The 25,930-nt window shown below is 37.3% G+C and overlaps 1 protein-coding gene across 8 annotated transcripts; it reads right to left on the bottom strand.

Annotated features, from left to right (window-relative positions):
- Window positions 1–499: 499 nt before the first annotated feature.
- On the bottom strand, window positions 500–24,990 carry LOC137953156 (uncharacterized). 8 transcript variants are annotated; one of them, XM_068800406.1, is made up of 16 exons: window positions 24,889–24,990; window positions 24,204–24,309; window positions 23,803–23,941; window positions 23,404–23,512; window positions 23,167–23,303; window positions 20,045–20,181; window positions 19,262–19,368; window positions 18,970–19,097; window positions 15,288–15,415; window positions 14,862–15,201; window positions 8,428–8,531; window positions 7,656–7,855; window positions 7,372–7,521; window positions 6,746–7,058; window positions 5,422–5,584; window positions 500–1,263 (listed from the first exon to the last, which is right to left on the bottom strand). In XM_068800406.1, the coding sequence occupies exons 1-9, from the start codon at window positions 24,931–24,933 to the stop codon at window positions 15,361–15,363; spliced, it is 963 nt and encodes a 320-aa protein (XP_068656507.1). In that variant the 5' UTR covers window positions 24,934–24,990; the 3' UTR covers window positions 500–1,263; window positions 5,422–5,584; window positions 6,746–7,058; window positions 7,372–7,521; window positions 7,656–7,855; window positions 8,428–8,531; window positions 14,862–15,201; window positions 15,288–15,360. The 8 variants fall into 8 exon arrangements, with proteins under 8 accessions (XP_068656507.1, XP_068656505.1, XP_068656510.1 ...); XM_068800404.1 differs by lacking the exon at window positions 6,746–7,058; XM_068800405.1 differs by lacking the exons at window positions 500–1,263; window positions 6,746–7,058 and adding an exon at window positions 5,273–5,297.
- Window positions 24,991–25,930: the final 940 nt, after the last annotated feature.

The raw sequence follows: 25,930 nt of genomic DNA, 5'->3' as shown, positions 1-25,930 counted from the left end.
GTGGATGAACAAGGAATTTGGTAAAAATCCTAATTCACCCACTTTACTCAGGAGTGAGTTCAAGTGAACAAACGGGTTCATCCAGTTCAACTCGCCTCCGATGTGCGCACTAACGCGTTCGGGTCAAGTGACAGTGTAATCGCTTACACTTTTATTTGACTCGCGCACGCATTAATACCCCCCTAGAAATGTTTTTTGTTTTCACTAAAATAATGTTTTCATACCTAGATTCTTATACTCTTCCGTATGAATTATGTTTCGTAACAAAAACATCGAGGAACATCAAAATTTCATTTTCACTGGTAAAAACAAGCATGAACTTGTAGAACAGGACAAGACCGATACAATGTATATACCAAGTTATGCAGTTCAAATAAATATTAAGAAACAATATATGAATATGGCATTATATTATCTAATATTTCCGGTATAGAGGATACCAACTCTCATTTTTCTGTACATTTTCAAACTAAAAACTTGGGACCATTTAAATATTTTCTCGACATTGAAGTGGCGAAAAGTAAAGAAGGTGTTGTGATGACACAATGTAAGTATGTCATAGATATGCTTCAAGAGCATAGATTGTTGGGAATCAAACTAGTTGATACCATGGGGACAAGAATATTACCATGGGACACATACTTTGATGTTGGGAGATTTGGAACATTCTTTGTATCTTGATGTTTACGAGCCCAATAGATGCATTGTGAATTCTTTTCAACCAATTGTTTCATCAAATTTGATCTTCTTTGAAGTAATAAGAATCTCATGTCTACTTCTGAGTCAGTTTCAAGCCTTGTGGATTTCTCAACATCATCGTCGAACAACATAGCCAAAATTCGTATCTTAACTTTCATCTGAACAAAGAAGCATGATTCACATACAAAAGGGTTATTCACTATATGAATATCACTAACTTGTTTTATGGTCATCATGAGTCAAATAGGAAAATAATATGAATTTGATTTAGTACAATATATGCTTTCACAGACTCAAGAACATCGGCCTTGACCCCATTAAGACCGACATAAGAAGAAGGGCAAGAGCAATTGAAATGTTAAAATAGAGGTGCTTAGTTTCTGTGCTTCATTTTGAGTCATTTCGTTTCTTCATCTAGAAACCATCAGAATCTGATTTTGGATTGCCGTGAACAAGATCCCAAAAAGATTTAGTACTCAAAGAGGTGGCCTCTGCTTCTAGAATTGTTTTCATATAAGACAAAGCATCCCTGAAGACTAACTCTTGCCATTGATCCTTTAGATCCTGAAGCAATGAATAATAGACTTGAGTAAAGTTTCAAGAACATGCAATAGAGGCAGTAACAAAATTGTAAACTGGAAACAAGAAACTAAAGCTCAGTAAGATTCGCATAATCAACCTTGAAAGAAACTAATATGAAAAGTTCAAATTTACAATAATCAACTAATGAGAGAAATTGAGACACCAATGAGAAATATTATATAATCATTAGAAAATGCTTAAGCAAATTATGAGTTGCATATAAAGAAACTTGCAATATCCAATGAGAAATTTCTTAAGAAACTCACAGTATCCAGTGAGAAATTTCTTCTGATCCTCGTTTTTAAAGGATGACATCTTCTCCTCTTTATCAGGGTTCCTCATCTCTTTGATACCTTTTGCTTCTCAAGTGAGATGTCTTGGATTTCAAGATATGCTAAATACTGATATTAGAGGTGTCAATTTTACCAAATAATTGGTCTACCACCCCTTCATCTGTATACAGAAACAAAAAAAAAAAATCCTTTACAGAATAAGGATGGGTACTTTTACCTCTTTACCACTTACCATTTATTAAACATGATGGATAAAAAAGTAATACTTATTTTGTAACCAAATGCCCCATTACCCATTTAAGTTTTAAGGGCAATTTGTAATTTATTCTATGAGTATATTAATGTCAAAAGAACCGTAAGTTAATTCCCCTCCTCAAATTGCCACCCAATTTTCCTCCTCGTAGACAAACAAATATGCTAATGTAAGACAAGTTGTAACTTTATGACTGTACTAGTTTTTTTTAAGTGATCTATTTTTCGTAACTTTTTATTTTTTAATGGCAGAGGACAATATGCAAGTCAATGGATGTATTCATTTTTTGAAAGACCCAGATGTCCTTCAACATTTGATTCAATGAAATGTTCTTGTTAAATTTTTATAGATTTTTATCAAATTTTATAATTTATCCATTTACCGTTGATAAACAAGTAAGTAATGAAATCTGATACAGAGAGAGAGAGGGAGAGAGAGAGAGAGAGAGATGTTTTGTAGAATAAGAATCTCCAGGAAAGGTGGAATCACGAAACCTGGAGGAGAAGAACAAAACAAATGTTTTATGGCTAGTTCTTTGGAAAGTTAAAAAAAATTCTCTTGTTGGGGAAGAGACAGTTGGTTGTATGAGATGTGCACTATATGAGTTTGTCAATAATTAAATGCAATCCCCTTGTAATTTGCTCGTTCGAGCTATCTGTTAATAAAATTCAACATCATTTAAAAAAAAAAAATTATATGCATCAGCTCCTTTTATTGTAGTGATTAGATGGCTAATTGTTAGAATGAGTGGTTGTTTATTCTCATCCCAGCTTCACTCTACTTATCACTTGATCTTATGTTCATACTTTTTGCAGTTAATGTGCAGTCATTGTCAAGGTCTCCAACTAACACTTATCACTTGATCTTATGTTGATACTTTTTGCAGTTAATGTGCAGTCATTGTCAAGGTCTCCAACTAACTTCAAGGTTTAAATGGGCATTATTGAAGCCACATGAGAGAATCATGGCCCTAAATTTTCCTCAAGGAGGGCATCTTTCCCATGGATATCAGGTAGTCAGGCTTCCTGACAAAACTTTTTTGCTAGGACGTTTAGTGAGTTATGCATATTTTCGGGAGGCGAGTATGATACTTTGACAACAATTGCTCTTGGATGGCCTACTTGATTGTGTTATATTGGCCTTTTTAGTTGTTTCATGGTGAATGTCTTTAAATAAACTGGAATGACTGCAAAAGAGTTCATATGAAGCTCTGCTTGCATTTCCTAGCCTCGGATATGGTTTTTTTTTTAATGAGTTAGCAAATCTTTTATAGATAAAATATGTTATTTCATGAATGGAAAAGGGATGCTTTATAAGTTTGTTCTCAAAGATGAATGCAGTTTGCAAATATGTTTATCATCCAAAGGAAAAGTATGAAAAGTTGAAGGACCATCTTATACTTCATTTAAACAACTGTCAAGGAGGATAACTATTCATATAACAATTCCAAGAGAGTTGTCTAAGACAATTTGACCAAGAAATGTACAAGACACAGACTTCAGAATGGATATCTTTGAATCAACATTGAATAACTTACTTATATATGGATTTCTCTTGACAAAAATCCTCAGCATGCCCATCATCATTCGATGGAGCACTTTTTCAATCTTTTGGAACACCGGTAGCACTTTGCCTCAAGGGTCCATGTTTTAGGTGTGCGACAATAGATAGCACCTTACAGTTCCTATTTCAATGAAATAAGATGTTTATCTTCAAGATGCTCCAGGTGGCTAAATAGAAATCTGTAAATTTATCTTTTTCAAGATGCTTACGTCGAATTTTACTCCAAATATTTTTAATTACTGTAATAACTTATTGCATTAATATGAGGCCTCTATGACTGTTGCAAAATATTTTATTTGTTGAGTAGACTTCATTACACCTGGCTTTGTATGCAGACTGATACATATATACAGTCTCTTTGGAATTTGCATTGAAGAGAAATTCTATTGAAGAATTCAGTGGAACTGAGACACCTTTGCTCAACATTATGATACAACCGGATAACAAGAATAAAGATTTCCAAGCCAAAGAAAAGTAATCGACAAACCTTCATTGCTGAAATTGAAAAAAATAAACTCTCCTTGAGTCGAAGATGAATCCTCGACAAAACTAACGAACCCCCCGATAGCCGTAATCACTGAGCACACTTATAATAGAGATGAAAATGGAAACTCCTCTATCGAAATCGATGTAGAACTCATCGAAAATAGTCATCGATAACCACTGATATTCGAGAGACCAGTACTCTCCCTGAGCCACGCTTACAAGACAAAACGACGCGCCCCTTCCTCTCCCTCAGCTGGCTCTCTAAATTCCCTCCCGAAACCACTTAATTTGGGAAATTCTCGAAATGCCCCTGACAACCTTAATCACCCTCTAATTATCCTTCCAAGTGTTGTTTACTCCTTCTAGAGTAGGTAACACAAATTTTGGGTCTATCACATTATCATGGTCAACAATCTAAGATAAGAGAGATGCCTTTTCAGCATTGGCAGTAGAGTGGCATTTTGAGGACCACAATTTCAATTTAGCCTTTAAGAGTTTGAGTTTTTGAGGAAAAATCCACCCAGTAGAACTAGGAAAGCTAAACTCTGGCCACCATTTAGCGAGTAGGCATTCGAACTCCACCATGAGCCAAGAGTTCTTAGACTTGGATGGCGCTGGTCCCCACTGCCCAAACAAAGTATTCAGTTGTATCGGCCAATGATCAATGTGTGCACGGTTTAGAACTCTTCTAGTCACATTCTTCTATAGCCTGAACCAATCACCATTAGCTAGGAAAGGTACAGCTTGGAGAGGATAGGCTGTTGTTGACCATTAGACCAAGTTAAAGACTTCCCGGATGCTAAGAGTATTTACTTGCCATCAAAAAATTCTCTCACAGAATTCCCTAGACTCTGATAAGTCATCATTCAATTTGTTTTAGATGTTGATTTCAGATTCTGTTGTTGTTCCTTCTTATTCTTTATTTATTAATTGTGCAGAACATGTTAGAGACTGGTCTTATTATTGGTGGATGGGACCAGTATGAAGGAGGTCAAATATTTGTTGTGCCTTGTAGCAACCATTTGCAATTGGAGGTATAGTTTATTCCTTGACATCTGTAAGTTTTTCAAATTGTGATGCATTGTTATTTCTTTGTTACATGAGTTCATTCTACAGTGTTATTCAAGTTTGACCTCTTCTTAAAAAGCTACAAATCGAAAAATTACAAGGTGGGGGAACCGTCCCAGACAACAAGGAGGTTCCCATTCAGCCATTGCGGGCATCTTTTGGGGACCCCCAATATGAGCCAGCAGACTTCGATTCCAGCGAAGGAAGATACCCGGCCTAGGGGACAAACTCCTTCCTGGTATGCAGCTAACTAGAGATCATACCCATGGTACTAGACGTAGTGGAATGAGAGAAATAGACACTTTAGAGCTTTACATTCTTTGTGTTGCCCCAGGTTCGAAGGAAAAGCATAGCTATGAAGTAAAGAAAATTCAGCAAGAACTCAGAAGGAGAAAGACGACCAATTTATGTAATTAAGAAGTTTAAACCATATGGCTACCTTTTTGTAATAATGAGATAAAACAAGAAGTCACTTACTGAACAAATCGATTGCATGCCCATTAATCTCCATATATCTGGTTCATTTGATGAAAAATAAGGTTGAATGATAGGACACCGTAGAGGAACATTATCCATAACCTTGAAGTTCAAAAGCAGTGTGTGAAGTAGTTCAAGTAGTCGCAGCAGTCTTTTGAACAACCTAGTGAAAAAAATGAAGCTTATAAGTCAAACAAAAAGATTAGGAAATATCAACTTCAATTTGTACTTGTAGGCATGAACAGCAAATAACTATACCTTTCTCAAACAAGATATTTCTTGTACAATAGTGAAAAGACTGTTTCCAGAACTGACAATATAATATTGTTAAGTGGCTTGCTCACAATACCCCTACGACATCGCCAAGTGTTTTCAGGAAGTTTTGCCCTAAGATGCAAGTACCATGCATTTTCTAATTCTTTCTTCTGCTTTTTTTTTCTTGAATCCCTTTTTCAAAAAATAAAGAAAAAATATTGAATGGTGACAATATTTTATTATTGACCAAGAGAGAAGTCATAACCAGCAAAAAGGAAAACAAGAAAATAACAATGAGCAATAGGCCCTCCAACATCATAATGTTGCAATGTGCAATGTTTAGCTATATTATCTACTGGCAAACACTAATGCTATAAACAGAAAGAAAATCAACTACTTGAATCGGAAAGAAAACAATAAATATCCAAATAGAATCAAAATATGAATGCATAGTTAGGAATAATCACTTATTGATGAGCACTGTCCATGACGACCTCATATCGTTCCAATTGCTATTAGGTACTCATGAGTATATGGTATTGTTGTGAAAATAAACCCAGTGCAAACAGGCATACAGCAGCAAAAGAAAAAATAAAAAAACATGTAGCATACGAAGTCCACATTTTAGCCAAAGTAAAAGATAATCCAAAGACAAAAAAATAAAATAAAACAAAGCTCTAAATCAGAAGGTAGAGGTCAGAAATCTTACATGACCAAAATAAAACTTGTTCTGATGCCTAAACAATATTCTTCTGGACTTCAATGTTTTAAAGGTCACTGAGAAAACCATATAAATTTTTTTTTGAAGACCATGAAAAACAGAGATTAACAAAGTTGATTGATTAGGATTAAGATTTATGGAAGTCCTAAAATTTGGTTGTAGTTTCTGAAACATAGAGTTACGAAAAAGGTGGGGAATAAGAATGTGAAGATAAATGTAAAGTGAATTGGGCAGGAAGGTGGAACTAATGACATGCGCCTAAAAGTGGCAGATGTTATAGCTATTCTTTTAAATATTGTGTTTCCAAAAAAGAAAATTCCAACCTTATTATTCTCTATTTCATTGTACCTGCCAACTCTTTGGCCGACTCCCTCCAATCCCTCGTTGTTGAGGGAGTATCCCCTCTAGCCTTTTTTTGTATCTCTTGTTTTCTTTAATAAAATTCTCATTTCTGTCAGAAAAAAAAAAAAAAAAATTTAAGGCAGTTGTACACTTGTTCTTTCTATATCAGACAACCATTCGAAAAAAAATGGTGGTTTGTGAAACAGGTTTTGGGGGTTTTGATCTGTATCATTCTTTCTGCCCTTACTTGTTCCCAACAGGAAGACAATTTTCCGCCTTGTCCATTCAGTACTGCATTACCACACTCCTTTAAATGCATCTAACCATCACAAAAGAATATCTCATATTTCAGTAATAATTTTTTTTGAGCAAAGAAAGATATCAATAAAATTAGCATGAGAATAACATGATATTTATGTTTCCCACTTTTATAGAGCCCCCTCTTTTCTTTATGCCCCAAGGATGAGAAGAACACCCTTTCAAACAGAAACAAAAAACTTAAAAATTAGAAATAGACTGAGAGTCGTGGTGTCAAGGTAAGGGAGAGGAAACAATTGCAAAAATTCATAAAAAAACAGCAGATTAAGGAACATGATAAAAAAAATATTAAATGCAGATTATGAAATAAGTACCTGTAAACTTCAGAACTCAAGAAGTTTTCCCTCGCGAACATCACAGGCTACAAACACTAAGTGAAATATTGAGCATGTCGGGAAGTAGATTGAAGCGGAGAGGGGCTTTGGGTCCTCTTTAAGTGGTTGAGGCTTCTATTTAACATAGAACTGTGCAGTTTGAGAGAGGATCATGCAAGTTGAGAGAAGAAACTGAGAGATTAGGTATGAAAATAGAAGACAGTGAATACTGTATATAGAAAGGAAGAAGAACACCAAAGAAATTGTAGTCATGTTGAACTCACAAACAGTATCTGCTCTGATTCTTTGACTTCAACAAGGAAAATTGCTGTTGGGAATCTTCGGAGTCTTCGATTTGAGGTAGGGTTGTGAGAATCTGACACTCCACTGCTCAATTCCTTGATTCTCCAATGTTTTCCTCATTGACTCTTCAATTGTCCTAATCCAAGCTCTTTTTTAAGTATCGTAATATTCTCTCCAAGGCCTGCAAGTGTGTAAGTTGTGGTTTATGCATGTACTGATTCACCACGCTTACAATAAATGACATGTCTGGTCTTGTTACTATGAGGTAGATCAGTTTGCCCACAAGTCTTTGATATTTACCAATATCAATATATTCACCAGTCGTTGCGCATAATTTTACATTCGTATCCATAGGTGTGTCAACTAGTCGACATCCCTTCATTCCTGTTTTTTCGAGGAGGTCCAAAACATACTTCCGCTGAGACCATATTATCCCAGATATTTAGTTTTGAATTCCTAACATAACATATTTTTGAACTCTAGTATGCTATGTGCATCATCGCCGGTTAACATAATGTCATCAACATATACAGCTAGGGGTGGCATCAAGCCGAGCCGAACCCGAACCTACCTATGTTCGAGCCGAGTTTGATTTAAATATTTCGAACTCGAGCTCGAGCCGAGCCCAACCTCGAGCCTAAAATTGTTATTGAGCTCGAGCTGAATAATTTTAACCGAGTTCAAGCTCAAACTTACATTTAAAACTTTGCATAAAATACATGTCAAATAAACTATATATAAAAGTATACATACATTTTACATAAAATTGGGCATGACTTTTATACATTAACCCCGCATAAAATTATCTATGCACCTCAATGACAGGAGAATTTTCTCTTTCCAATCAATATAATTGTCTGCATTCAAAGGAATAATATAAGAGGAATCAAAATTTAGAACAAATAAAGTTTGAACAATTGCAAAATAAACAAAAAACTTACTAAAACATGCAATGGAGCCAAATATCGAATATTTACCCATGTAAATAATTTCAAACAAATAAATCAATATGTCATTATAATATTTTATGTGGGCTTAGATTATAACACATAAACGATTTATATCACTTTATGATGGGATCAAAATTTGTCTATCAAGCAATTTTCTAGGCCTATGGCAACTAGATTTTATTTTTTTTAGTATTTCTATCTCATCCTGATTAATCACTTAAACATTGACACAATTGGGTTAAATAATTATATCTCCATAATTAATCACAATTTTTTATTTCATTTTTTTTTGTGACTAAGTTTAATGTCACTAGAAAATTTCATAATTAAGAATGTTGTGGCTATGATTCAATTATTCAAATGTAAAACACAATATGACATCAAGATAATTGACTAAAATTGATGCCAATTATTAATTCCCTATATTTAGGTGAACAAAAATATGTATAGAAAATTAAGTATGCATAAAAGCCAAAATAATGTTTTTCATAAATATGCATATATAAATTCATATTTGCATGTAAAATTATTTAATTCATATGAAGTAAATGAGAAAAGGCATAAAAATAAATATACTGATTTTCTAACTATACAAATATTTATTAAATGTATCCAAAGATATCGCTCAAGGTGACATGGATTAGAGGTCATTTTCTTAAATTTTAAGTTGAGGTCGTGGGTACAAATCCCACACTCAACAATTAAATTTCTGTTTTTTTTTTCTTAGGATTTCCAAGTCGACCGGCAGAGCCCGAATCAACTCAGTTCGAACCGTCGTCTTTAACCACCAACCCTGCGCCAGCCTCCGTCACCACCTCGACGCCGGCCCCAGTCGTAATCGATGTTGGCACACCCAGCAAACAAAAATTTTCTCCATAAATTTTAAACCTGCAGAGCTCCCTCATTACGCCCACTGGTTATCATCAGCTATGAAGACCTGGACCGAGGAAGGTATCTCCACTGTGCCTGTCTCTCAAACGGACTGATGTGCTTCCAAAATCTCGACGAATCCTTTATCATTGCCAACCCAGCCCTTCGCAAATCTCTACGTCTCCAACCAATTCACCGACCATCGCATAACCTAGCTTCTGCTACAACCCCTCTACCAAGGAATACAAAGACGCCGAAGAGGGAAAACGCCGAAGAATGAAGACGACAAAAAGGGAAGACGCCCTCTTGAATCCCTGATTTGCTACTCCCCAAAATCGAAGCCCGAAGACGGAACAGAGCCGAAGAGAGGAAAGGAAGACTGAAAGCCAAAAATATTACGGTCGGCCCGAAATTGCTCGTTAAGTAACAAGTCGGCTCACGAGCCGCCGAACCGAATCACGGTTCATTCGAGCTCGGCTCGTTAACTTAAACGAGCCCGAACCTCATCTCGAACTCAGTTTGAGTTCGGGATTTTTCGAGCCAAACCGAGCCGAGCTTGAGCTGTTAGCGCATCGGTTCGGTCTGATGCCACCCCTATATACAACCAATAATACTTTTCCTTTTGAGGTATCTTTAAAGTATACTGAATGATCTACCATGCACCAATGAAAGCCAAATTGTAGTAGTGTTTGGCTAAATTTTTAAAACCAGGCCCGATCAACATTTTAAGCCCATATAAGGACTTTTGTAACTAGCATACAGATTCCCCCTCAACCACATAACCAAGTGGTTGAACCATATATATTTCCTCACAGATATTCCCATTTAAGAAGGCATTATTTACATCGAGTTGATATACGGGCCATGATGAGTTAGCAACAAGAGATAATAGGATACATACCGAATTTAACTTGGCAACGGGAGAAAAGGTCTCCTCATAATCCACTCCATAATATTGTGTGTATCCTTTAGCAACGAGTAACGGACTCATCCGGGTTATGTTTAACCGAAAACAACCATTTACAACCGACTGGGTTTTTTTCCTTTTGGGAGCGGTGCTAAGTGCCAGGTTTGATTCTCATATAAAGCCTGCATTTCTTCATCCATAGCCGTCTTCCATCCTGGATGCTACAGGGCCTCATGATAGGACTGCGGAATTGAAGTAGAAGAAAGAGATGCAAGGAATTAAGAGCAAGCGGAAGACAAACGATGGTGAGACATAAAGTTGGATATAGGGTGAGAAGTAGTAGAGGAATGGCGTTCATTTCTTAAAGCAATAGGCCGAATATCAAATTCTGGACCAAACATAGGAGGGGATGGACTTACCTCGGGTGGATCCGAAAACTCCATAGGGGAGGTGTTGATCGGTGCTTCAGGGGGTTGAGTAATATCGACATTGAAGGGCACAAGTGGAGTAGAAGTGATAGGAGGAAATGACAAACCTGGAGGAACATCATTCGAGGACTAGAATGAGGTGTCCTAAAAGAAGGTCACATCCCGAGATACAAGCATCCTGCGAAGGGTAGGATTGTAACAGACATACCCTTTTTGGGTGCAAAAGTACCCCAAGAAAATACACTTCATAAAACGAGGAGTAACTTTACTTTTTTGTGGAGATGTGACATGGACAAAGCATGTACAACCAAACACCTTGAGGGGAAGAGAAAAGGGGTCTTCACCAGGAAATAATACAAAGTGAGTTTGATGACTAAGAACATATGAAGGTAATCTATTGATAAGAAAACAGGACATAAGTATAGCATGAGGCCAATAAAAGTAAGGTATCTTCATGGAGTAGAGGAGGCCCTGAACAACTTCAAGAAGATGGCAATTTTTTCTTTTAGCAACATCATTATGTCGAGGGGTATAGGCATATGATGTTTGACGGATAAGCCCATTACCCTCACAAAATGATTGGAACTCACTAGACAAGTATTCTTTAGCGTTATCAAACCTAAGGATTTGAATTCTTTTGCCAATTTGAGTTAACATCATAACATGAAAGGTTTTAAAGATAGTAAGTATTTCAGATCGTTCTTTAAAGAGATATAACCATGTAACCCGGGTAAAATCATCAACAAACGTAACAAAGTATTTAACATGAGAAATATTAGAGACACACGAAAGTCCTCATACATCAGAGTGTACTAAAGAAAAAGGATCATTACTTGTAGTTGCAAGGCGAGGAGAATATGTACTCCTATGATGTTTACTTAATTGACGAACCTCACAATTGAAAGTAGAGAGATTTTAACAAAGGAAGTAAATGACGAAGAGAAGGTGTCGAAGGATGGCCAAGTCGGTTGTGCCAAAGTTGTGCCTCTGATGTAGTAGATGATAAGGTATCTAATGGAAGAAGGTTGAAGTAGTACAAGTCCCATTTTTCACAGCCGCCACCAATCACCCGTTTCATAGTTAGACCCTGAAATGTACAAGAAGAGGATGAGAAGTTGACAAAGCAATTCCATTTTTTTGTAATTTGGCTAACCGAAAGCAAATTTAAAGGAAATTGAGGGACAAATAAGACATCTTGAAGAGGGATAGAAGATGTGATAGATGAGGAACCCTTGCCAAGTACTTTGGTTTGGGTACCATTAGCAATAATAACAAATTTATTGGGGGAATGAAACATATGTTTGTTACTTGACAAGTGTTCTGATGACCCGGAGTTTATGATCCAAGAGGAGAAAGGGAAAGAGGAAGAAAGCATACCTGAAGCAATGGTGGTAGTGGCGGTTGGTACCGGTGGAAGGGAAGACTCCATAAGGGACTTCATCTTCTGAAACGTGGCATAATCTTCGGCAGTAAGAGTCATTTTTCCGGATTGGGAGTCAGCCTTAGCCCAAGCAGTAAGAGTCAGGGATTCATAGCAACGTAGCACTAATTTCATCAAATGATGGAAGTACGAATGAGCCAAGGAGTTGGGTCTTAGTAACCTCAAGATATGGCTTGATATTCGTCAAGCAAATGGTTACTGCCAAGGCCACCTGTTACCATTCTTGAACCGCAATATTTGTTGAGTACGGTTGAACAATCTTCCATTCTTGAAGAAGTCCCTAAAACCGGGCTAAGAACTAATGAATATTATCCATTGCTTAGTATTTAACATATTTTGTAAGACATCTAATAATTTTTGCAAGGAAGTTGTGCTAGAGTATAACTTAGCACATGTGTCCCAAATATCCTTGGCTATTTCCAAGTGGACCACATTGTTTGCTACATGTTCTTTTATGCTATTTATGAGCCAACTAATAACTAGATTATCATTTTTAACCCACTTGAGGCAGGCTACATCTTCATCAATCGGGGGAGAGAGTTTGTTTAAGTGACCGAGAAGATCACGAGTAATGAGAACCCATCGTACCGATTGTGACCAACTAAGATAATTGGAGAGGCCCCGCAAGGGGATATTAGTAATTCTGAGTATGTCACTCTTACTACTTGTATGTCCAATCTCCATGATGAAGCAAATCAAATGCTTAAATCACACCAAGATCAATTGTAAAGGGCGTCTAAAAAAAAAAAATCCACTAATGCAACTTGGGAGATCCGTGGACCAAATCAGAAACTTACAAAGAGAGATATAGAATTTCCACAAGAGTAGGCACTAAATCATCAAAGAATTTGTGCTTATGTCAAGTGGAGGCAACTTCCAAAAATCAATCAATTCCTCTAATATCCTTTAAAAAAGAGGATAAATTTAAACCCTTATGCCTTAATCCAAACTCAAAAAAATTGTGGCCAAACACTTAAGAATCACAATCATCTTTTGAGATCCTTAGTAGTAAGTCAAGTCTCTTATAAATCCTTAACTCATGGGAACAATCCAACTTCAAAGAAATAAGTGTTGGAGTTCAAGGAAGTAGAAGGGGCAGCAGAATAATAGAGGCAAGTAGACGCTGGAATTTGAACCATATGACGATCATCCAACAAAATAACAAGACACCATGAACAACTCCAAGTGTGAGAGAACTTACAACAACGTGTGTTGGAATTCCAACTCATAGAAAATTGATCTAAGTTACATGTAGGCAACCAAATTGCAAATCATTTTCATCAACACATCAATCTTGATGAAATACTAGCAGCAACCAATCTTGATCAAGTTTGCAATTTAGCTATAAGAAGATCAAGATTATAACATCACAAGAGATTAATCTTCACAACTTCTTATATGAAGATCATCATGTCTGGATGTAAATCAGAATCAAGACCTCAACTTATAAAAGGAGAATATGTAAATAATGACCAGAATTGACTTATTTCTTCATGGTCGGACTCTTTCATGAATAAATTCTTGGACAGATCTTCATAAATATTTGCTTGTATATTTCATTAAGGGGGATCATAAACTCCTTGCTCTGATACCAAGTAGAATTTAGGATTCCATATAGAGGACTTAGATCAACCAAGAAGAAAAATAAGGAGAAGAGAGAAATAAGGGATCAACTACAAAAGGGAGAGAGTTTGGACTAGGAGGAAGGAGAGGTGCGCCGACCAAGGGAAGGAGGGAGGCTGGACGAATTTGGTAGAAAGGAGGAGGGAGATTCAATGTTCTACATCTTAGCCAATACCTTTATTTATAACTTTTACAATGCCCTTAGGGCTACAACTTTATAAAAGAATAGATATAAAAAGGACATGTATTTACACCTTCATGTCATCTTTATGAGAAGCATCCTATATTACCCATATGTCATCACTTAGACGTGTGGGCTTTCTTGCCTTGGACTTGTGGGCTTGAGCTCATTTTCTAATAGTATTAGTATTAAAAGTATACTCTTCACCCTAACAAGAGTGAAGAAGAGATTAAAGTATACCCTTCACCCTTATGGTCGGACGACCTACTAAGAAAATCTATTGCAAAAAGCATATAAGTTTTTTACACTTTGGTATAACTATCACAACAATTATCATTCTATTGATTTTCAAGACTCTATAGATTACTTTCTTCGATAAAGAGAGATAGAAGAAGAAGTAAAAAGAAGAGAGAAGAAAAGACGCCCAAGAGGGAAAAATATGAGAGAAGAGTAAAACACGTGAGAGAGAAAAGAGAGGAAGAATAGTATTGATGAAGTTGTCCACACCCTCCTCCCCCTTTAAACTTTGTGTATAGATGTTAAAAGTACTAATATTACAAGTATACACTTCACCCTAGTAGGGGTGAAGAAGAGATAAAAAACATAAGATAATTACATCAATGACATCCCAAACCATTCATATCTTCCAACACTTTCTTAATTAAACATCAGTGATTATGATTGAATAAACCCCTTGGTAGCAGAATTGATAGAATATATTCAATTCAATAAAAAATATTATAAAAGACACGTATCCTGAAATTATAAAATACTGAAACAACTTAACTTTGCAAACAAATACTGAACAGGCTCCAGCCACGAGCAATAACAAAGATTTATCAAGAGAATACACCTTTAGGGTACCTTGTCCACTCTCCTTCGCAGGGGGTAGCACCAAAGTCCAGGCGCATAAAGTCTAAAAATAACAATAATAAATAACAAAAAAAAAAAAATTGAAGGCCTCGAGGTTGTGGAGAAATTGTAAAGGTTTCAAGTACTCCGACAACCACACTTAAAAAAATGCATCTTTTGGGACTAGAATCTCATCACGAAATGTGGGCAGACTACTATCTTCAACAATTGCCTAGCTGATCGATGTACTCTTTGATTTTCAAACTTGCAAAGTCCTGCATGTAAGGAACACATACTAATCAGGGAAAAGCAAGGAGCAATGCCTGTAAAACAGAGTTGGTGAATTGTTAGATGAACACACCTGGGAGTATTCTACGGAATCATTTAAGGTGACAGAATCTCCATCCAGACAGGTTGACAAATCCCACCCACGGTCAAAGACGATTTTTTGTGACAAGTTGATAATACGTATATTCCCCATACAAGTCCCTGAATGGGAGTAACACACTTTAAAATACATATAGGCACACATGTGGCCACAAGTACTAATAAAACCCAGTATGTGACCACGTATAAGAACTTGCAAGTTGATTTCTATAAGAACATGGTTGAAATCCATAACAGATGTATAGCACATCCAGAAGAGGATGCAAGACACTTTGCCAAACTGATGACACTACGATGTGTAAAAAACAACGGAAACAACATTTAGATGCAGATGAGAACCAATAATTGAACACATGATAGAAAGGACACTTGTTCTTGGAAAAAAAATAAAAAACTTTTTTTTGGGTCAAAATGAAACCCTTCAGTTAGAACACTATATTAATTAAGGACACTGAAACAGAACTAGAATGGTTCATAAAAAATTTAAGATAAGATAAAGTTGAATTTAAAAAGGAGGAGAGAGCAAGGAGGAAAGAGAAAGTAAAAGAAATCAAAAGGAAAGCATGACAATGATAACCTAATAAGTACAGAGATTAATGGTTTAGAAGAAATCACTTCTGCAATCTGATTCACATTTTGTAATAACATGATATTTCTTTCAGGTGGCAAAGCTTGTGACCATTATTCCACCTAGATTGCCAAATTAACACAAGATATTCACTTCACCATGAACTGTAAACATGATGAAACTTTACACAGGCAGCTCAGTAAAACTAATACACAATAACCAAGTGTCATACATCTTTACATGGTGGCCATCATAGCCTGCCCTTTTTTTTTTTTTGAATTGCTAAGTTTTATTAATATATAATGAATCAAGCGGAAGAAAAGAGAGCGAAATGGTGATGCAAATGGAGAATCGTTATGCATCGTTGGAAATGGTGATGCAGATGACGGCACCAGAGGCACAATTGAGCTTCTCCAATACGGCAAAGGTTTTTCCAAAAGTGAAACGGATGCATGCCGTCTTGGGTGGTGATCTTCGTCTTCTAGAAATCGTGGTCCAGTTTCCATGAGTGTCACCGACGACCTCCGTCCTTGGGGTCCTAGTTGAGACAACTACTCTCCTCATCGACAGGGAGACACCCAGCTGAAATCAGGGTTCTTAGGTCCACGACATACGCAAGATCGTCTTGCCGGAGAATGGTGGTTGAACCGTCGACAAGAGCGGGAGAGACGTCGTCGGTGTTGGTCACACTGGATGTCGCGGCCATTGCAGACGACGTCTTCCCTGATGTCCTTGTCGCAGTTGCCCGAGCCGCAGTCGCCATCAGCCCCGACTCCACTATTTAGAACATTAGATGCACTATCCTAATTGGTGGGACTTGGTTTACATTGCTACATTGGGAGGATATTGTCAACAGAAGCATTGGTTGATAGGATTGTACCACGCAGCACGAGTTTTGTCTAATCCAATTGGCATCCTCTGAGAATAGGTCCTCAAGAAGGAAAGGCTTATCTATGATGACCATAGAGGTACGAACTGAGTGAAGCCTATTGGGAGAATAAAGCTTACCTGGTATGCTTTGCTGGGGAAGACGAGAGTCAATGGAGCTAGGCACTTTTGGGTTTTGCAACATCCAGTCTGATTTGCTTGTTACCAACTCCTCTTTGATTGGTTAACGCTGGGCTGAACCATCAGTTAAATGAGTATCAGGGGTCTCAGAAACATGGGTTGAAAGGCTGTGCTGAATTGTCACCTCAAGGGTGCTATCAACCCAAATTTCCTGTGGGAATTGAGGAGTAGTAGTGTCCCATTCTCAAGTTGGGTTTCATTGCTTCATGCAATTTGTTCCCAGGACATAGTGCATTTGCTGGAGGGAGCAAGGCCCCACATACAGCAACAGATATGAATTTGGATTTCAGTGAGTTTGGGTTCAGTCTTCTCCAAACTGGTCAGGAGTATTAAATGCTCCTGCAGACTACCTAGCCATACGTAGGGCAGCAGAGGCTTCTGAGTCTCTGGCCTGGTTCTCCTGTCAACCACATTGGTTTTGGTTTTGTTGCCTTGTCTATGGCAATTGCTCTTCATCTTCCATTGCTGAAGGCTGAAGCTTTTCCATTGAGGTTTCCTCCTTGGTAAGAATTCATCAATGAGTGGATCTTTCAAGTAACAGCATGGAAGTTGAAACACCAACTGAAATTGGGAGTACCAGCAAACCAAAAAACGCACAGCAATGGCAACCTTCATCCTAGCCCTAGCAAATCTCTTGCCTTGTAAGACTTCTTGATCAACTCCTTACATGGCCGACAACTTCTGTGATAACACAGAATGTTTCTTCACACCAGATATAAAATGAAATGCCCTTAATAGTTATCCAAGTGGAAGCATCACCAACAGTCATTCCTGATAACCAGTATCTCCATTTTCCCACTCACCACCTTATGCCCCAAACGTAAGATTCTCTCCTTTTCCTAAGTTGAAGGCAGGTATTCAAGCCAACTCTTCACTGCAGGAAATGGACCCCCAGGCTTCTCTACTGTCTTCCATTGGTCTTCAGTCCAGTTTCGGATTCATTTCATCTCAGCACTTTCATCCTTCATCGTGGCCATGAGGCAGGTTTGGAGCTAGCTTAGACGAGCCATTAGTGCTCTCTAGCTCAATGCTCATGGCTACCCCTAGCCCCCTGGCCTCCAGTGGAGGTGGTCAGTCAGGTATACTTTGCTGTAGCCAGGTGGTTAGTTCATTTGAAGGATTATTTGCATTTGGTATAATCAGGGGCAGGAACTGAAGGGGTGTGGCTGCTTCCTTCTCTTTGACGTACAAGGTGACCGACGCGAGTTAGTGGGATGAAAACTGAGTAGTAGGTTCACCAGTGGAGAGGGGAAAGCACTGTGGATTTTAACTTTTGTCGTGAACCAGTTCCAACCAGCCTGTCTAATGTACCTTGAGGGATATAGAAGGGGCCACCTGGTCACTTCTAGCATTTTTCCAAGATACATTAAGTGAGTTTTCCTTCTTGGCTATTCACCATAAAACCACACTTGAAATCCCTAGTGCAAAGAATCTTCATCTCATCTATTTCTTTCAAACTCTCTTCAAGGCTCCTGTAAGAGTCGTTTAACTTCTCTAGTGGAACATGGGATAACAAACAGTACTCAGGCGCTCGCAGCAGTTTCATAGCAATACATAGTAGCAGCTTCCTCCATCACATAAGAGGCAGGTAGCAAAAGTCACCAGGATTTTGGCAATGAGCTTGGCGAGTAGCAGTTGCTGGCGCTTAAGTTGCAGCAGTTTCATAGCAATACATACTAGCAGCTTCCTCCAGCACATAAGAGGAGGCAGGTAGCAAAATTCACCAGGATTTTGGCATTGAGCTTGCGGAGCAGCAGTTGCTGGCACTAAAGGGGAAAAGCGTCAGTCAAGTGCCACTCTTCCCCTCTCCCTCATCACTAATCCAATAGAACTCCAGTGATGATATCCATAGCCTGTCTTTTTTAGTAAGAGTGGTTGGAAATAAAGAGCTTATTAAGAATATGGAGTATTTTTATATAAACAGATTTGAAATGAATGCAGCAACTACTATGGACCTTATTTGTGTCAAAACAGAACTTCCACACCGTCACAAAGAAAGCATACACGCGAAGGAACTTACGCTAAGTCTGCCAATGTCTCAGACTTCGTCACAGCCTTTCCCTCTGGAAATTCAAGGCAGGAGTAGTGCATTATCATTTCCTTCAATGTTTGCTTGGTGCTTCTAAGATCGTTGTCCCATAAGACACTCTGCACTGAGAAAAGAAAATAACGAAAAGAATCCTCCGGAAACAAGATCGGTTTTTGCTCTTAAAAAACAAATAAATTGCTGTAGAGGCAAGATTGATTTTTTTAATATAATAAAGATGCATTCCAGAACTCAAAATACACCATTTCAGAGATGAGATGCACACCTTCCGTACATACTCTCTTCTGACATCTTCCCATGGTAATATGCCTTTGGCACTAAACATTGAAGCATTCCAGAGAGCCCCCCTAGCCACCATCACAGATGAAGCACCTAGAAACTCCAGAGGTATATGAATTACTTAAGAAGTACATTAAAACATAGCAGAGGTTTCAAGCTAGAATGTTCTTTTCTTTTTATTTTGATAGTGAAAACTAAACAAGATGTCATAGTCATATTTCCAGTAACACAATTACACCATTATTAAGAGTTTTTTTCTTTTTCCTTTTTTCATCTCCTCAGTTCTTTCAGAGAAAAGAAAATTTTGACTGCTTCACAGTTTCTATTTTCACTTGAAACTCGCCAAATTCATTTAGAGCACTTTAATATTTACATGAATTATAAATGCTTAAAAACCTATATAAATAATTATAACATTTCTTTCTAAAACACTAAACATATTGTCACAAGGAAAAGTGAGGCATTAAGAGAAATAGCATATTTCAAGAATCACAAAAAAAAGAAACTCATATAAAAATATTTTTATATGCTTTACTGTTCTGCCAGTGACAGAGATTGTGATTTATTAAAAGCCATAAAATTAAGGTGATATTAGTCATGCTTCTAAAAGGCTTAATTGTAACCAAAGGGTCTGTTATCAGCATTTATTGTTTTCTCGTTAGAGAGAGAAGCTATATTCTTTATCATAAGAAAAAATTTCAGACTTTTCCTTCACTAAAAAGGAAAAAAAAGGACGAACATCCAGACTAAACCCTGATATGACAATTACCAGTTGCACTTTTTATACGTTGAAAATCATCATACTCAAAGACATCTCCATTTGCTATAACAGGGATTGATAATGCTGCTACAATATCAGCAATCTCATCCCATTTTGCAGGATCCCTTGGTCTATCAGCAATTTTTCTGCAATTATTCAACACAAGAACAATTAATAACAAAAGCAGATGTTTGCAATGATTTGCAACACTAAAAAAAAGTAAAGAAAGGATAGTTCTATACAATGAACTAGTATGTTAAAAATATGGTTGAGCAAGAAACCAAAACATATGCTAACTTGTCCAAATTTTACTGCAGATCAATGGCACATAAATACAGAACAAAAGGCATTGAAGTTGTAAGGCACAACGACAAAGAATAAAGTACATCACTAAGATGTGAAGAAAAGAAATGTGCCCACCATGGAAGGTCAAATCACTATTCAAAAGAGTATTAGGACAAGTGTAAGCATGCGCATGCACGTGCGCGTGCCTGCACGTGCCTTTGAGATTAGAATTTAGAGAAACACGTGAAGAAAACTCATCAAAAGTTAGGTACCTTTGTTCCTCTACCAGGTCCAAGGCCGCGATCGGAGAGAGGAGGGAGGCCTTATCGGCACCCAAAGAGGCATGACGACTAGTAGCCCACTTCTTTATTTTTCCTTTTATGAATCGCAACTTTAGAGGGAAGGCCCACTCCCTTCTACAAAAGCTTGAACCCTCAACCCAGCATCCACCAATAAGAGCATCAAAAAATTTCTCCAACAACCATGAGTTTTTGAAACTGAAAGGAGAGGGCCCCCATTTTTCAACAATGGAGGTCAGCATGATAGGCCAATGATGAGACCCTACCTTATTGAAAACTCTTCCAATAACATTCCCAAACAGCTACAACCAGTCATGACAAGCCAAGAAACGGTCCAATTTTGAGAGGATAGATTGCTGCAAGCCGTTAGTCCAAGTGTAGTTCTTTCCAGAAAGAGGTATCTCATCCATACCACATCCACCAATGAAGTCCGAGAAGCCTCGCATTGAGGCAGAAATGCGGGTTGAGGGAGAAAACGGCTTGCCTCACCCCCTTTTCTCCCAAAATCATTGTGACCATTTAGTATTTGTTTTGATGTGGTCATCGGGAATTGGAGTATCAGTGGTCTAGTTGATGATATATTGCTCTTGGGAAGAGAGAAAATAGAATTTAAGAGGTAAAGGAAGTATCTAGAAAGTCATTTTCAAATGAAAGACTCGAGGTACTTGAAATACTTTCTTAGCATTGAGGTTGTTTCAAGTAAGGCAAGTGTAGGTGTTATCCCAGAGGAATTATGTCAAAGATATGTTAGAAGAATATGGGTTGTTTGGATGATAACAAGAGTCCAAAGTTCAACAAAAGAATGAATACCAGCGGTTAATTGGAAAGCTCATTTATGCAACAGGCACATACCAGATATATCATTTGTTAAGTTGGGTCAAAGGCTCATCTCAAAATGACTAGCCAACTTAGGAAACCTTTTTCCTAACTAATAAACTCAAGATTTTTTTACTCATTAATCGATGTGGGACTATTTTTTAACACTCCCCCTCACGGGTAGGCCCTCTTTTGTGGCTCTACAAGTGGATAGTTTTAGGTGTAGGCCCTCTTTTTGTGGCTCTACAAGTGGATAGTTTAGGTGTAAGCCCTCTTTTTGTAGCTCTACAGGTAGAGAGTTTAGGTGTACGTCCTCTTTTGTGACTCTACAAGTGGATAGTTTAGGTGTAGGCCCACATATGAGTACTTGCTTTGATACCATGTTAAGTTGGGTCCAAGACCCATCCCAAAATGACTAGCCAACTTAGAAAACTTCTTTCCTAACTAATAAACTCAAGATTTTTGTACTCATTAATCCATGTGGGACTATTCCTTAACAACATTTATAGTAGGGATTCTAAGTCAATTTATGGAGAACTTCCAAAGAGTTCATCTTGAGGCAACATAAAGGATTTTGAGATTCTTAAAAGGGACTCTGGGAAAAAGGTTGTTGTATAAATCTCATGCGAAATAGGATGTTACAAACACCTATTGGAATAGGTCACATTGATGATCTAGTTAGGGTATGTCAAAGAAGTTTGCTTTTGTGTGGACCTAGGAAGGTAGAAAAAGAGTTACACCATTAGTCTAGAGGAAAAGTTTACAAGTCTTAGGACTGAGGAAGAAGGATGTCCACCAATAAGTCATAGGAGTCTGATAGTTGGGTCTATCAATTGTGACCCTTAGAGGTCATTTAGATCATTCGATAATACAAATCATACTTTAAGGACTCACGTATGTATCAAATCTATCCTATTTTCATCTATTTTATATAATGGTATTTCTGCAATACGGTTTTTTGATTAAAATCTTTTGTTCAGATAATGTGAGAGAAGACAAGTCCTCCACATTCTCTTCCTTTTGTAAGGAAAGGGTGTTTTACATCAATATGTGTATACCCCAAAAACAAAATTGGGCAACCAAAAGAAAAACTAGGCATTTGCTTAAAGTAGCCCAATCTTTGTTACAAAGTATGAATATTCCACAATGTTTTTGGTCGTATGCTATGTAGATGGCTTGTTATCTAATCATAGAATGCCTTGATGTGTTGCAAATAATGAGACACCCTGAATTTTGTAGCTTATCTATAGTATTGCAAAAGGGTTCAGTAAACTCATTTGGAAAATAATACCATTCTGTACAGAACTTACTTTATATCAGTCTGAAACTTTGTTACAAAATGGATGATTGCTGAAGAGCATATATTTCCAGATTTTTTTTATTTACTTATATTTTTTATATAAGTCAGTACTCCAAAGAGTTAAATCGGGATATATATCCACCTTCAAGTTAATCTTCTCAGAAATGCAGTAATCATCCTTCCCAGTATCTTCTCCTAGACATTTCATTCAAATAGCACGCAATATTCTATATTTTCTCGTCTTACTATTCTTAGCAAACAATACTTGAAAGAATCGGAGAGCAATTTCCTATATCAACACCAAAAGTACAATGAAACACCAAATAAAACTAGAATAAACCATCAACACAGAAAATACCACAACAAGAAAATATATTTTTCTACTGTAACAAACATTTAGAAAAATGACTATGAATATATGAAGTGTTTACCTTCCATGAACCGCAAGAGCAGAGACACCAGTCTTCTCAATTCGTCTAGCTAGCTCTACAGTGTCTTGAGGTGACTTAAGAAGTCGAATTTTACAAGTTACTGGAGTGTCTAAGTTCCTTCTTAATGTAGTTAAAATCTGCATAAAATGAAACTACAGCATGACACTGGATAAAAATAGAAATAATGAAGATAAAAATCCTGAAACTGCCATATCTCAAAAAAGACACATCTATTACATCATGGATAAGCTCCGGCTTTGACAATAAAGCTGCACCCATGCCCCCACTGATAGAGAATGACTTGGGGCAGCCCATGTTGATGTCAATAGCCGCTACATCTTTGAACCTGAAAGTGGAAATACACTCTAAAAATTCTCCAATTATGATGATCATGGAATGACTGAGATAAGCATTACCAAAATGCAGAACTTGAGAAAAATATCAGTTATGTAATACCCTTTTCTTGTGAAAGTTATCTTGCATAATAACTGGAAAAGGTAAGAGTTATATAAATGCCATATGATTGACTGGTTAGACCAGTTCTTACTAAGTGCAATGCCTCAGTAATTGATCACCAATTAGATTTACTTTTTTACAACTTGATCTATATCTAAGATACAATAAGAATAAACGTACACCATCTGAGCAGCAGTAAGAGCCCTCACAGCATCTGAAGTGCCCAATTGAAATACTACTCGGCTTCTCTCCTTGGCACAAGTCCTGAAAACTAAAGCTGCCGTTCCTTTCTCCAGAAAATCTGTAGTACCAAGAGACTCTAGAAGAAAACATAATTTATTTGAGAGATTTTACCACAGCATGAACAAGAATTTGTGTAAAACCAGTATCCTTCTCAGTTAACAAAGGACATGATTTGGTATGAGTAAGATCTAGCAACCTTAGAACTATATTTCCTCTTTGCTATACACCTAGATAAACAAACAATATTTCCTAGTCAAGCTGTGGAAATTGAAAATTATCAAAGAACATAAAACAAGTTCTAAACTATAATTTTGATGTTTAAAACCAGCATACAGTACCATTTATCTTCCGCTCACACTTCAGCATCTTATGATCGATTATCTCTTCTCCGTAAGTGATGTCTGCACCATATTCTGCAGCTAAAAGCCGAAATGGTAAAGTTCCCTACATGCACAAGAATGGGATAGCACTCTTTAGAGCAAATAAACAGCTAAAGAATGAAGGAATCAACTGTAGAAAAACTATTCTTAGCAATCTATTTTTAACTAATCTAATATTTTGTATCTCACAAGTTACTGGAGAAAAACTAAGATTTGACATTTTCTACTTTTCAATAATGACAGGAATTTCTGGACAATTCAAAATCAAAACCAACACGAATTTCTGGACAATTCCTCAGCGACATACTTCGCATGACTACTCCAGTTGATGGAGTTCAATATGGATGGAGGAGTCAGTTCTCACATAGACATAATTAAAACATTAATATCTAGAAGCCAAAGTCTGGGAAAACACAAACTATAACCTACTTTGCAGAAGGAAGTAATATGAAGCAATCGTAGATTCATAAAAAGTTCGAAAGAAGGAATGCCAACTTAAATGTAAAAAACAAAAACACTATGGATCCGTTCACTTACATAGTTTCGAAATCAATAATATACAAATTCAACTATTTATCAAAAAAAAAAGTAATAATTCCAAAAGAAAGAAAAAAAAAAAAAAGACATGGTACTGCCAACTGACCACGCGAACCATGGGGGCGAGGACGTGCTTGTTCTCATACTCCATCTTCGTCCGCAGGCTGCTCGGTAACGAATCGAATAAGAAGAAATCAACACGGACCACAGCCCCTCGCCCTCTTTCTTTTCGTGCCTTGGGGCTGGTAAAATCAAGAGAGCGGCGACCCTTTCCCGCTGCGCTGGGCTGCCCCCACCGAAGGAAGCTTAGCAGCCGTTGATCTTGTGGACCGCCTTCATCTTCCAACGCCAGATTTAAACTCGAAAATATCTAAACTAACTACGCGGTTTCTAAACTCGGTTCGCCTGTCAAATTAAGGGCTCACTCCAGCTTCAGTCTTCTTCCGCTCCACCGCTACGCGGTTTCTAAACTCAGTTTGCCTATAAAATTAAGGGTTTTTTATTAAAATAACCAATTTCAAAAACATATTTTTAGAAACAAGACACCATGAACTTATTTTAAAAAATACCCAACTTTGACAGGTCTATTGTATATTTTTACAATCAAAGGTAACACGTAAGCTTTCATTGTTTATGAATCACCACGTCATCAATACAGTATAAGTAGATGAACACATCGACTGTCACATCACTATTCCAACACGTCATCTGATATGTAAGCTGCCGCGGTTCATCTCCAAGAGGTTTCAGAGCTTCTATGCGGAGAAGAACTATGAGGTGGTGAGGGAAGGCCTCTTGCCAGTGCTACAAAATGTTATATCAAGGGTTTGACGCTGGATTTGCAAGAAGTGTTCAAGAGGCTTTCTTTGATTCTACATGTGACTCTGTATTAGGAACGAATCCTGGCTTTTTGTTTGTGACTTTCATGGAGAATGGATTTTCAACGACACTAGATACAACGACTCGAGTTACTTTATTGCGACACTCCGTACCGAGCTTGTTGTGGAAGACGATGCGGTTACTGGGATTTGGATGGGAGAGGAAATACAGCCAAGCATGGCAGGATTTAGATGATCACTTGGCAAGGTATATCTCTGTCATGAAACAAGTTCCAACTGACGGACAAGCAAGTGATGATCTACTATCGT

Source organism: Aristolochia californica, unplaced genomic scaffold (genome assembly GCF_029961685.1).
Source record: "Aristolochia californica isolate CCGP_79_NKW_82.1479 unplaced genomic scaffold, dmAriCali1.0.hap1 SCAF_16, whole genome shotgun sequence".
NCBI classification, from domain to species: domain Eukaryota; kingdom Viridiplantae; phylum Streptophyta; class Magnoliopsida; order Piperales; family Aristolochiaceae; genus Aristolochia; species Aristolochia californica.
Note: the sequence above shows the minus strand (reverse complement) of the source record. Positions and strands in the feature narration are given on the sequence as shown.